Genomic DNA, 13,221 nt, shown 5'->3' on the forward strand with positions numbered 1-13,221 from the left:
CAGGCACAGTTAAAATAAAATCCCACTTGATGGAAAATGGAGGAAAATTGCAAACATACTATGCACAGTGATGCAGTTTGGGGCTGGAGTAATACAGAATTCATGGTTGGAAGAATATAGATGTATCATATTCATGTATTTAAAATATATTCTGCATATGCAATATATGACTCTACTTGAGATTTTCAGAACTACAGTTTTAGACTTAGTAGTGTGTTCATATTACATTTAATAGCATTTAATAGGAGTAGTAAATTTAAATCATTGTGCTTTGTGTAAAAGTGTTTACTCTAGAATGTCAAGAAAGAACATGTGGATTTTAAATAACAGACTGTATATAGACTCATATTTTTTCTGTTCTAATTTCAAGTCAGCATTACTTAATTTAATTTCTTATGCCACGTTAGACTAATGTTAGCTAAACATTGGGAAATGGATAGAATATTTATAGCATCTTTTTTCCGGTTCCAGACACTAGACAAGAAGTTAACATTACATGAAGCTTTCTGGCTTACAGAGCAATGAGTACACCATTTGCTGATGTCTTTCTTCTTTGTGCCTGTGGGTCATAGATAACTTAGTAGACTGTGATGTTTTAGACCAGGATAAATAAATATTTATATTTTTCACAGCGGGAATGAGTCTCTCAGGATTTTCAATACATTAGCAAACACTTTATGAAACATAAATATCACAGTCTAGTTACAAACAAACTAACTGAAAAGGCATTCATTTCTTTTGATTTAAATATAAAAACTATTGTTAGCTCTGGGCACCTTGAGAATTATTTAAAAAATCAACATATAAATAAAAGTATACTCTACTAGCACAGCACACGATAAAATTGATGTCATTTTTCAGATGGTAGCTTAAATATCTATTATTTAAGATCTACACCTTAAACCTTGAATTGTTCCATAACTCTAACAAATACTCTTTGTAGTATTTGTAACACTCTGTAGGGATCTAGTTGATAGCTTTTGAAAAACAGACAACCTATTTGTATACCTAATTATTGTCATATGAAGCCTCTTTTCTTAATTGCTATGCTTTATTTGGAAATACTAGTATATTTGTACAAAGGTAGTATTGTAAGCTGTATCAGAACTAAGCAAGAACATTTCAAGTGGAGGAAAATAATTCCTTTTCCAGAGCATGAGTAAATTATTTTGTCTGACTTTAACTAAGGGTATTATCAGGTTTGTAAAATCCTGAAATATATCTGAGAGAATCATGTTTATCTAAAAGGAAAATTGACAAATTGATGAAGAAAGGCATTGGAACCGATAGTGAGTATTAAAAACAGCACATTCTTCATCTACTTGTAGCAACACATGAAAGCTGTACTGTTTAATGTTATTGATTGACACTGTCAATTATTTCCCGTGTTCCTCTGTGCAGGGAATTTATCAGCCACCTCCGGCTCTACAGAGCTTTTTACGGCGGCCTGGCTGATCAGCTGTGTGCCAATGAGTTAGCAGCTGCCGATGGACTCCCATGCTGGAATGGAGAAGACGTTGTAAGAAGGTACCTTTTTTACTCCCTTTTATATTTTTCTTGTGTTCCTTGTTTTTTCTAAAAATGACTTTACCTATAAGCAATAAAAAAGAAAAAATCTCACTGTATCTCTCTTCCTCAGAGATTCCTCCTTCAAACTTATGAAGCTTAACCTTGCATTGGTTAGGAAAAAAAGCAGATTTGATATTTACAAAATGCAGTTGGAAAAAGAGAATTTGTGTTTTTGTTCGAATTTAGTATTTATAAAAAGCTCCTTTTGATACAAACTGTGTGATAATGAACTCAAGCTTTTTTGCTTAAAACTTTCTCTGCCTCTGAAGAGTGAACTAATCTCTTAATATATATAGGTTCTCAGGGGAGGACTAAAAGTTAAAACACTAAGATAAACTGCCTTAAAGGTGAAACAAGTGTATTTTATGGAAGCAGTGGCCTGGGAGCCATCATTCAGTAGCAATGGCAAAGAAGTGATTATTATAAACTGCCATGCTCTGTGCATGTGTACCTCTGGAATCAATATCCTTCACAGTTTACAAAACACTAACATTTCTTGATGTCAGAAAGACTTTCAGAGAGGAGATATCTGTATTTCTTGCTTTATTGTTCTCATCACCAAAGCAAGTATTTGAGCAGGGAGTCCTTGTGATGAGAGAGACTGAAATATCAAAAAGGTTCATTTTAATTATTTTTTTAAGAAGATAATACTGTTAATACCAAACTTAAGTAGTACTAGAGAAGGTGGCTGAAGGCTCACCTAAAGGTGAGCAGGAGATAGCTGGTACTACGTAGAAGGTGGGGTGACAACCTACATTCTCAGGTGTCTGTATATATGCCATATAGGAATTAATTCATTGCTTAATGATATTTAAAGACATTTTAATAAATGCCCATTCAGCAAACACCTGCAGGCCTGCTTTTCTCTATCTGCCTGTGTAGTCCAGTGTTTTGGCAGCATTGAGACCCAATGAGGGGTTGACTCACTTTAAACAGGGTCAATGGAAAATTCGATCTTAATTTTCAACAGTCTTCTCAAGATGGTATGTCTTTAGGTATCCATATTTCACATTTCATCTGAACCTTGCCTTCTGGCCTTTGTTTTCCTGCCATTCCTGAGATGAATTAAAAGTTACTCCTGCCATTATTTCATTAAGAATTTGAAATAGGTATCTTATAATTACAGACTTCCTAAAAAATAATTTCTTGTATTGTTACTTTTGACTGCTTACTTTCTCACTATTAACGTTATATCTTCTTGAAGCTACATTATACTATATCATAGTATTGTATTTTAGTTATTATTATAYTATAGTACTATGCTATACTATTACAGTACTATACCATTATAGTACTATAGTACTATTACTATTACAATAGCATAGTCCTATACTATAATAATAGTATCCTTTAAGAAGAAATATGATTAGAAGCTTCAGTCCTCACATAGCAATGGAATTCTGGAATACTAAATTCTAGACCACAGTGTTTTTGAAAAATATTTTAATTTGACTAACAATAATTTATTAGTGCAATTTATTTATTTTGGGCTCAACCTAAAGATATAAATGGTGACAAAAGCTCCATATCTTAAATGTAGGATCCCTTTGATCTTAATTTAATGCCTAACCTTCCTTATTAAACTATTTTATTTTTTAATTAAGTTTGTAAGTTTTAGTTTAACTTTCTGAAAAAAAATTAGACAGTGCTATATAGGTAATATAATATCTAGAAGTACAAAGACTGCTGATTAACAACAGAGGAGCAGGATACTTTGAGTTGCTTTAGTTTATCCCCTGCAGTTGAGACCTGTGGTTAATTCCTACATCTTAATACCTCTGTTTGTACAAAAGATATGTCTTGGTGCATATTCTCTTAGTAGCTATATGAATGTGCTCACATCTATTCTCTCCCCCCCCCCTTCATTTTGCCTCGTTACTCAGTTAAAATRTCCTTTGCTCAGTTTTATTCTTTTATGTTTGCGCTTTTGTAATTTTAAATCACTGAAGGAGAAAAGTTCCTTCCTGCACTTGGACTTTACTAATGACTTAAGAATTGTTATGCTAAGGAAAAACACTTTTTGTGTTTGGGAACCTCTGCGTGCCTATCTGAAAGTAAAGCGTAGGGGACACAAGAATGTGGGACAGGAACAACACAGCATTGGTTGTGTGGAGACTGGAGATTTGTCTCAGGTTATGAAAAGTCYGACTTAGTCATAGAAATGCATCTACAGAGTCTGAAAATTTAAAAACAAGAAGATTGTACTTGAGCAAGCAAAGCTACTGATCTGCCCTGTGGATTGTGCTAGAAAATCATATGGGAAATGGATCAAAGCATTAGTCATCTAGAAAAGAGATCTTTCTAGTTGAAAAACTCTATTAGATCTAGTTTAGATTTAATCTAAATTTGGAACTAGATTAGATCTAGCTTTTGAAATGGAAAAGAGATTTAATGGGAGATGAGTAGCCTCAGAGTTGATTGTGTCTGGAGATATTTTGAAAGGGCGATCAAGATATCAAGACTTGGGAATGTGGACTGGAGGGAGTGATCCTAACTACGGTACAGATAAACAAAATTAAAAGGGACTAGAAACGTGCAGGAAACATGATAAACAGTTCAAAATCATCTTGACAGAACTCAGATTGAACCCCTTTTTGAGCATTTTCAAGAAAAATATTGCAAACTTGAAGAGTATTCCCAGAAGAATAATGAGATCAAACTAGAATCTAGGAAACTCAGTTTACAAAAAACGACTGAAGAAACTGGAATTGCTTAACCCAAAGAAGAATGCCTGGTGGAAGAAAAGGGTAATAGTCTTCCACAGTGCAAACAGGCTAAGGGGAAGGAAGGCATCACCTATCTGTGTCCATAATGGCTAAGATTAGTAGTTAGCATTAAGTGAGATTCTGATTAAATGTTAGGGAGAGCTTTCCAGTGGGTAAGACAGTGAAGTGCTGCGATAGATAGTTTTGGGGCATGACATCTTCCTGCTGGAAGATGTTTGAGAACAGGCAAGGTAAATCACTGTCAGAAAGCATGTAACAAAAGCTGATCATACCTGATGACACAGAGGTGAACTGGGTGATCTCATAAGATCTCCTCCATCCYTCTGATGGATTTTCTAAATCCTATGTTGCTCAGCCTGTATTGTCGTGGTCCCAGGATACTGCAGCATTTTAGAAACAAATAATGACCTGAGCAGACATCAGCACTTTTTCTGTGTAAATCCTGCAGAACAACTGAACCTGTGTGCTTTCTTTCTCTCTCTCTCTCTTCCCCCCCCATCACCCCTATCTATAGTAATAAATAAAAATTTTGGTGAATTCATCTGTGTGGTATTCCAGGCCACTCAGAGAGGAAAATCTATATTGTTTAAATTTGTTGAGGATAAATAGATTTTATCCAGTTTGAGATTCTTCACAGTCTCTCCCACTTTTTGCCTTCTGTTTAAAAACAGTATGCCCTAGCTGGCCATGACTGTAATTTTGGGCCTGACACGGGAGAGATTGCTGAAAGCAATACCATAAGCTACGTAATGCTGGGTGCAGGTAAACCAGGACCTGAAGAGATTACTGTTTGCTTTGTCTGTGTTTCAGCTGCAAGCTGCAATACASCCTTGAGAGAAAGATAGATACGTTTTTAAAAAAATCTTTTCTGTTCTTTTCTCCTTTTCTGTGCATTTTTTTTGAAGTAGTTTAAGATTTTAACAGCAGTAATATCATATATCATGTACATCCTATAGTTTTTGCCRTCTTTAATACCACCTGAAAGATTATCAAACTTGTATGGAAAAAGGTTAGAAAAAGAGAAAAGAAGATATTTTTGAAATAAAATAGTACTTAAGAGTTTACATCTTCAGCTGTTTCCTCTCTGACTTAAAAATTTTGTTTTGCCCTTTTTTTTTTCCCTAACACACTGACACAGTAATGTAGTCCTGGTTTCCAAAACTAGTATTGTTTTGAATCTAGTCTGTTACATGGTGTAGATTCACAGGTCATTTTATCAACACCGAGACACGAATCTCCAAATTATTGTATTAGTGTGAGATAAGATTTGTAGGAGGCAGGACTTGCAAGCACCAGATCACTCTCCCAAGGTCCATGCCACTGCAGAATGAGGGAGAGGATGTCTTAGAGATACCTTCAGCCCTTCCAAATATTTTGCACAATTGTCAGACTACAGTGACTGAGCATTAAATTCACACTTTAGTTTTAAAGGCATAATTGAATGCCATAATGAAGGGCCCAGACTTTAATGTTATAGGATTTATTAGGCTCATAGGAAAAAAGAGGAATTGCAATTAAAAAGCTATGTACTATCACATCATTAGGAAAAGAATTGCATGCAGCAGTTCAGAATTTCAGTAGTGTCTTAACATTAAAGCTAAAGTAACAAGAACAGCGCAAATAGAATGAAACGTTCTCATGCATGAAAATAAAGTGGTTTAATTGACATTTATATAGATTTCGTAGTCCAAAGCACATRCCTAGAATGTAAACAGAGATAGGTTAAAAATCCACAGAGGAGAGCAGAATGTTTACTCCACATCTTGAGACCAGCGATTCCTCTGAAATAAAAATAGATGCAAGAAAAAGAAATAGTGAAATTGTATATTGAAGGATTCAAAAGTAATGGGGATTATTAAAGACAGCTAATCAAGTTTGGAAGGAAGAATTTCGWATGAAACACATATTGAAAGTATCCAAATTAAGAGAAATTAAACAGCATGATTGATTTTAATTGCTGAGCAAGCTGTTAGAAAGTGATTATAATAAGCATCTATCATCAAATAAATGTTTTGCTTTAGTACAGCTCTTAGACTAGGAAAGAAATTTTTCTCTTTTGATTTTTAAATATTTTGGACCAAGAGTACAATTCTGAATCAATTCTTAGCCAACAAAAGAAGATAAATGGTAATATAAGGAGATATAATGAATTCCTCCCAGTTTTCTTCTGTTTGAGCTAATCCTCATTTTATAATGAGGCAGAGCTTAAACTGTTGTCAAAGGCACCACTTTCCACCTATGCAATAGATTTGCCTGAGCAGCTTAAAATGTCAGAATAGCCCATTCTGGCTGTTAGTGCTTTGCCCAACATGCTGTAGCCAGCAAGGACCAACAACAGATGCTTGGAGAAGAGCAATCATAAACATGTTTCCTCACAATAATCTGTAATGCGCAAATTAGGAAATGTCTGGACCAGTTAGCAGTCCTCAAAGGGTTTATCTTCCGTAAATGCTCAGTCTTCCCTTGAACCCATAAAATTTTGGCACACATAACATTCTGCAGTGAGCTGATGAGAAGCCTTAAAGCAGGCTTATATTTTGCTAAGAAAATCAAACTTAAATTACTAAAAAGTTTCTACGTATAGGTCAATTTACTTCCAATGTTTTTTAATAAAATGGTGTGCAAACACAGTCTACTTTCACGAATAATTTTCTGTCATCTTTTATATTTATTTTGAGAAATACTGGACATTATTTTTTGTTAGGTTAATGAATTTTGGAACTATATTTGAGGACATCATCTGAAGTATTAATTCCAGAGAAAGACAAAAATTAGACAGAAGAAAAATACCAGGCTGAAGATAGATTGCATAAAAACCATGTCTGGTATATAAAAGCTGAAATTCTGATTCGTTTGTCAGCTGATTTTAGTCAGTCCAAGTCTAGTGCTAAGGAAAAAAAAAAAAACACAATTCCGTTGTTTATTGTTTTATAAATTTTGCTCTCTRTTTTATCATGAAGTATAAAAATGAAAGCATTCCTAGTTTTGTAATTATAACATCAGTTCTCAGTGTATGCTTAAATAAATCACATGACATTTCAGAAGAATATTTAGGCAAATACCTAAAAGCAGCAAAACATATATTACATTTGATTCCTTCAAAACAAATGCTCTTTTTTCCCTTTTGATTACATGAGCTTATATATAGTTTTCTATAGTGTTTGTCCTTTTTGTCATGTTTATTCTTTCATTTTACACAATCATAGAAAAATAATTTTGTTATAGAATTTAGTACTATTGATCTTATGACTCTTAAAGGCATTCCAAAGGAATTTTGGTCCATTTTGCCATAGTTTATGACCTAAAAAAAAAAAAAAAAAAATCTGTTGTCTGCTTTTTAAACAGTGAGGTTTCACATTAAAACCAAAGAAAACTCAGGCAAGAGAATTTGCTGCATAGTTCAAAAGCAAGCATAGCATAAAATAAATAACTATGAATCATTACAGATCATAGTAGACAGAACATATATGTATTCATGCCTCACTGAAGTTCTTATAAAAGAAATATAACCTAATTGGATTCAACTTTGATATACAGGATCCTGTCTAATAATGTGTTTCGCAATATTTTGCAGAGAGACTCCTTGCACACAGTGAGGTTCTGAAACAGTTCACATTTCTAAAGGAAAAATATTTATTACCTCTAACCACAGAAATTTAATACACAGGCTCTCAGTGAATTATTTAAACAATATTTGGGGTTGTTAAAGTTCTTCTCAGGGGTCCTCTTTCTCTGTGGTGTTATAAGCACTGCAAGCTTATCAGCCCTGACAGGAAACTACTGTGTCCTGGTAATTGCGCAGATGTTCAGCGCTGCAGCTTTTACAAGCATTTACCTCCCTTCGTATTGTCACGTTACATCTGCTGAAGATTTGGCTCTTGACAGAAGTATYGGCCGGATTTTCATTGAGCTTCTTGTAAGGACTGGAGCTATACTAGTGAAATTCAGGTCCTGCTGGGGAGCCGTTTTGTTTCTGCGTCTTCCCAACAAGCTCAGATACTTCCATTACACTCAAGTATATTTTTAGAGATCTGGAAATGGGTTGGGAGTCTTATGTGTAAACAACCGATTTTCCCGTGGCTCTGATTGTGAAAATATGCGGTAAGCTGKTTTTTTTTTATAAAGGAACTATTTGCTTTTATATAGTCCTATTCTGCTGGATATTCTGTTAATTATTATGTGTATAGTAGAGTAGTTTGATTTTGTTAATGTGGTTTCTGTAATACAGACGATAAATTGTTATTCATATATATTATTAACATACTCAAAGAATGACAGTTCACTCATTTTTCTAGAAATGGGTGTTATTCTTTCCAATTATATCAAATTCTTCTTGCTGCTCTTGTAGTTAAAACAATGATTACTTCATCTTTAATGGAGTAAAACTAATCTTTCATTCACAGGTTGTGAATCTACTGGCATCTACTTCAAAATGCAATATTATCTGTTCCTTTTAATAAAAGTAAGGCTTCTTATCTTTCTTGGCAGCTCAGCTTCTTCTTGCATTCCTTTAGAGTTATATAATGGGAGGCACAAGTTGGCTTATGTTCATTAAAATGATCGCTTTGTTCTAACTGCTCCTATTCTAATGTTACATTCACAAGGTCTGAGTTTTTTAACACTTGTCCACATGAGGGCACTCAGGAAAATTAGGCTGAATTAACAAAGACTGAATTTAGGAATTAGTGGTGCTAGTTCATTTTGACTTAGCTGAATGAATGAATAAACTAAATTGAAGCCACTTTAGTTCAGAAAATTTTAATTATGAGAATATGGTACCCCATACAAATTTAACAATATTTTGCTAACCCACTTAATACATTTACATCTTTAGTAGCTTCTAACTGACTTTATCAGCTTAGCCATGTAGACAACTAAGTATCTGCTAAGAGTGCTTCAGTGAGAACTATTTCTGAAACAGACTCGGTAAAGGAAACATGAATATATATACGCTTAGACATGCCAAACTGCAGGCTTAGTAATTGACCTAATCAAGCACTAGTGTAAATGGTCATGTCCAGATCTGAAAGGTGTTCCTTACACATTCAGCTAGCATCTAATATACCATATAAAATATTATTGTGAAGTACAAGCAAGGAGCAGAATTAAATTGTTACACTCAGGCAACAGGAGGAKGTGTAAATTCTCCCCAAATACAGATCTGGTAGCCATAAGGCAGAGAAAGAAAATAGGAAGCATAAAACACAGTCCATACTGAGAATACATTGTATTTCCATAGTAACAGAGGTGAGCTTCAGATTGCCTCTGTTGCATGGCTTGCAATAGACAGGAGTACCAGCAAGCTCTTCATTCACTTTTTTAGGAATTGTTTTGTGTATTTGAGGAAAGCCCATGCCTAGCCTTTCAGGAGAAAGGATTGCATTATATGTAGCATCCTGCTACGTAATAGTATTTGTCAAAGGAGACTGAGACTTGAATCTCTTTCATGTTAGTTTTTAAACACATGCTTTGTCAATATTAACATAATAAGAGCTTAAAGCACTGAAATTTGAGGTATTCTTCATCTCACCTACCTCCATGTTTCTTGTGAAGGAAAGCATGTCTGAGCTTGGCCTCTTTTTCAGTGRAGGAGATAAATGGGCCCTTGTAGGGCTCAATTCATCCAATCCTAAAGTACTTGGATAGACGTTCCTAGGACAGCTTGTTTCTCTCCTTTTGCTCTACAGGTCATCAATGTAGATGTCTAGAGGTAGTGGTAGAATTTATCTTCTCTCTAGAAACTCTGATGTATTTAAATAACTAAACCAGAATACTTACACTGATATTAAAAAACAAAATACCTCAAACACTAAGTATTAAATCTGAGAGACTGATCCAAAAGCATTATGCCTAAGTRTCTGAGTCATTTCACCAGAAAACTAGAGTATGTTGATTTATATGCTAGAAGTAACATCATATAGCAGTGATTATTTTTTTTACTAGTGGTGGTCTTCTAGTCAAAGTGACATATGAAGATAAGTGTGAGATAAATGRTATAAAGGACTGTGCAGGACCAGCTGCCACTCTAGCACTTCCTGAGTGTCTTTGGTAGAAGATAGAATGTATTCTTCAATAAGGTATCAAACTTTGTTTTGCATAGTTTCTTAAAGTTGATTATAAAAGCTAGATAAAATTGGGAATGAATTTGGAGAGACTTAGGGCTGTTATGGGAAGAATATGAAGTCTTCCTTTAATCTCCCATCTTTTTCTTGAGTTTATTTTCACTRTAAGAGAAGTACTATTACACCTAAAACTCTAGGTTTTAAATCTTGAGGGTTTATAAACTATTGTAAAAAATTGGTGTGTTTGCATTCTTTTTCCAAATGTGATGACAAAATTTAAGGGAAACTTATCTTCCTGTTCACAGGTATGTTTCTACTCATCSTACTTTGACTATGCCTCAATTTCATATCCTGATGTCTTTAAAACCTTCCCTGAATCACACATAAGGATAGCAGTAATAGAGGAAGTAATAAGCTCATCCTATTACTGTCTAATAAAACTGTCTTTTTAATGAAATACTTCTGGAAGCTGCAAAGATAGCATGGCAGATACTTAAGATTATTGCTTTCAGTTCAGCAAAAACATCAAAGTAATATACTATATTCTGCTTAGGGGAGAAGAATATCTATATTACTAGCGCCTACTGAACTCCTTGTACAGCAGCTGTTTAAAATAAATAAACAATACTCAAAACATCCTAACAGAGAAACTTTTTGATATAAGAATATTTTATTTTCAGTTTGAAAATATTCGAAATGTGGTCAGACAACATGCTGCATGATTGAGTGGTAGGGGAGTTGTAGGGGGCAAYTAAAGGAAAAAGACTGCATAAACCATTATAGCCATTTTGTGAGAAAAGATCTCCTGCATTCTCAGATAGTCACTTCATTTTCCTCAATTCCTTGAACAGCAATTCCAAGATCAGGGCAACTGGCTTTCGASTGCATATATGTCTAACACAGAAAAGCTTTGACTGTGGTCCAAACCAATGAAAGCTCATTCTGSAGTACTGCCCTTCAGCCTTTTGACAGTACAGATTGGATTTGCAGAGATCTTGGCAGTAATCATTTCATTTCAAGCCCATATTTTTTTTTTTTTTTTAATCTAGAGAATTAGTTATTTGAAGGAGATTTTTTTACCARCCAGTTCAAGAATTGATAGTTATACTTTGCCACTGCTTCTGCAYTTTTAGATGCTTAGTAAAGAAGTTCATTTGCAAAAATAAAAAAAGTCTGATAGAACAGCAAAAAATGTTTGTTTACTTAGACACTCGTGAAATATTTTTTTAAAAAAATTAATTTCAGCTCATGTTTCAGTAAACACTTGATTCTTTTGGATTTATATACTTATAATGCCATATACAAGTCTACAAGGAAGACTTACTTCATCTGAGGCGAAGATTCAATTGACCTATCTTTAGTTATACAGAATTTAGGCATCTAATCYGGACTACCTGAGTCTGTATAGGTGATGGAGAGTGACACATCCTAGTTAGTGCTGGCAGACTTGCTGTTTCTATCCCCTGTTTATGGAGTAAGCCAAGATGAGAAGTGCCATATAAATACCTAGCTTAGATGATCTGAATTTTACCCTCAAGGATGTRCAGGTATGCTGGAAGAAGATTTGCACCCTTGGAGGACAAGTACAAGACAAAGTATACTGACATAAGACAAAAATATGTCACAACTACATTAAAGAGAGTAAAGAAATGTGCCACTTCTCTCCTGTGCCTCAGGGAGCCGTAGCCACAACACACACTCTGCATCATCCATAGGTAACTGTTGCTAGAARATAACCAATGAAGAATGAAGAAAAATGAGTTTTGTGAACATTAGCTGAAGCTCACTGAGTTGTATTTCCCTACTTCCTTCTTTCAGATTACTCTAGACTTTGAACTCTGCTGTAGAGAAAGAGCCTACATGGCAGATGCTTCAACACTGCCCTTGGAACAGTTTGGCAGTAGATACAGCACATATCTATGAGTCAAACAGATGCTTGTGACAAGAAAATTTCACTTCTCAGCTGTGTACACAAATTGTAGTGGGGTACRTGAAGAGAAGCCATATGTAAAGAGATTCTACAGTTGCTGTTCGGATGAGCAGTTTTCTAATACCTCCATCACCTCCAGAAAGGATGTAACAAMTTTTAAACTCTTTAGGCTTTATATTGCTCATTTTCTGTTTTGCATGAACAGGAAAGATACCTTGAAAATAGAAGAGTTAGCATTTAACATTGTTGTGCGTAAGTAAGATTATCATTTTGTAAGGAGAGAACAAATTCTCTCTTTAGAGACAGAAAAATGATTTCCTAGAAAATCTCATCCTCTGATAAATAGGCAGTGTAATAATGTACCATATTCATTTTTTTCTTATTTATATGTGCATATAAAATAGTCCTGAGCTTATGCTCATGGCCCAAACTTGTGGGCATCTGGGAGTAATGCAACCTCACCTTCACCTGTCTGCTTGCAACAAAGAGGTACGTGTACCTACTGCAGTCAGGTTGTTTTCTGTCAGGTAGGTGTTAAGCATAGTTAAAAGGATGCCCTGCAGAGGAGCTTTTTCAAAGGTATTTTAGGCCACCTGTGAAGCTAGATCAGAATGAATTCCTGAAGTGTAGAATATGGGAGCTGAGAGACAATTTAGTGCCCTAATTGAATTAATTATTGGGAGATTAGGAAACCCTGGGGATAAATGAAATCCATCAACTGAAACCCACTGAGATAGTGGGGAAGTTAAGCTGAGGACAGACACTGTCAAATCAATAGATTCCAGCTATGGAAATTTGTGTTAAAAGGCTTGAGGTCAGTTGGTAATTGAAGGGAACAAAGAAGTACTTGGAAAATAATCCAGAATTCCTGAAAGGTATAATATTTTTATTACCCACATTGTTATCCAAATATAATTGCTATTCTATAAAACTT

The 13,221-nt window shown here is 34.7% G+C and overlaps 1 protein-coding gene across 1 annotated transcript in view; it reads left to right on the forward strand.

Annotated features, from left to right (window-relative positions):
* Positions 1–13,221, forward strand: part of GPC5 (glypican 5) — a 712,598-nt gene that overhangs the window by 167,176 nt on the left and 532,201 nt on the right. The window contains exon 6 of the mRNA XM_085306027.1: positions 1,402–1,527. Within this exon, the coding sequence (XP_085162153.1) occupies positions 1,402–1,527 (126 nt within the window). The remainder of the gene's footprint in view (positions 1–1,401; positions 1,528–13,221) is intronic.

The sequence above is a fragment of the Rhea americana genome, unplaced genomic scaffold (assembly GCF_003343005.1).
Source record: "Rhea americana isolate MKP2758 unplaced genomic scaffold, rheAme1 scaffold_23, whole genome shotgun sequence".
Taxonomy (NCBI): domain Eukaryota; kingdom Metazoa; phylum Chordata; class Aves; order Rheiformes; family Rheidae; genus Rhea; species Rhea americana.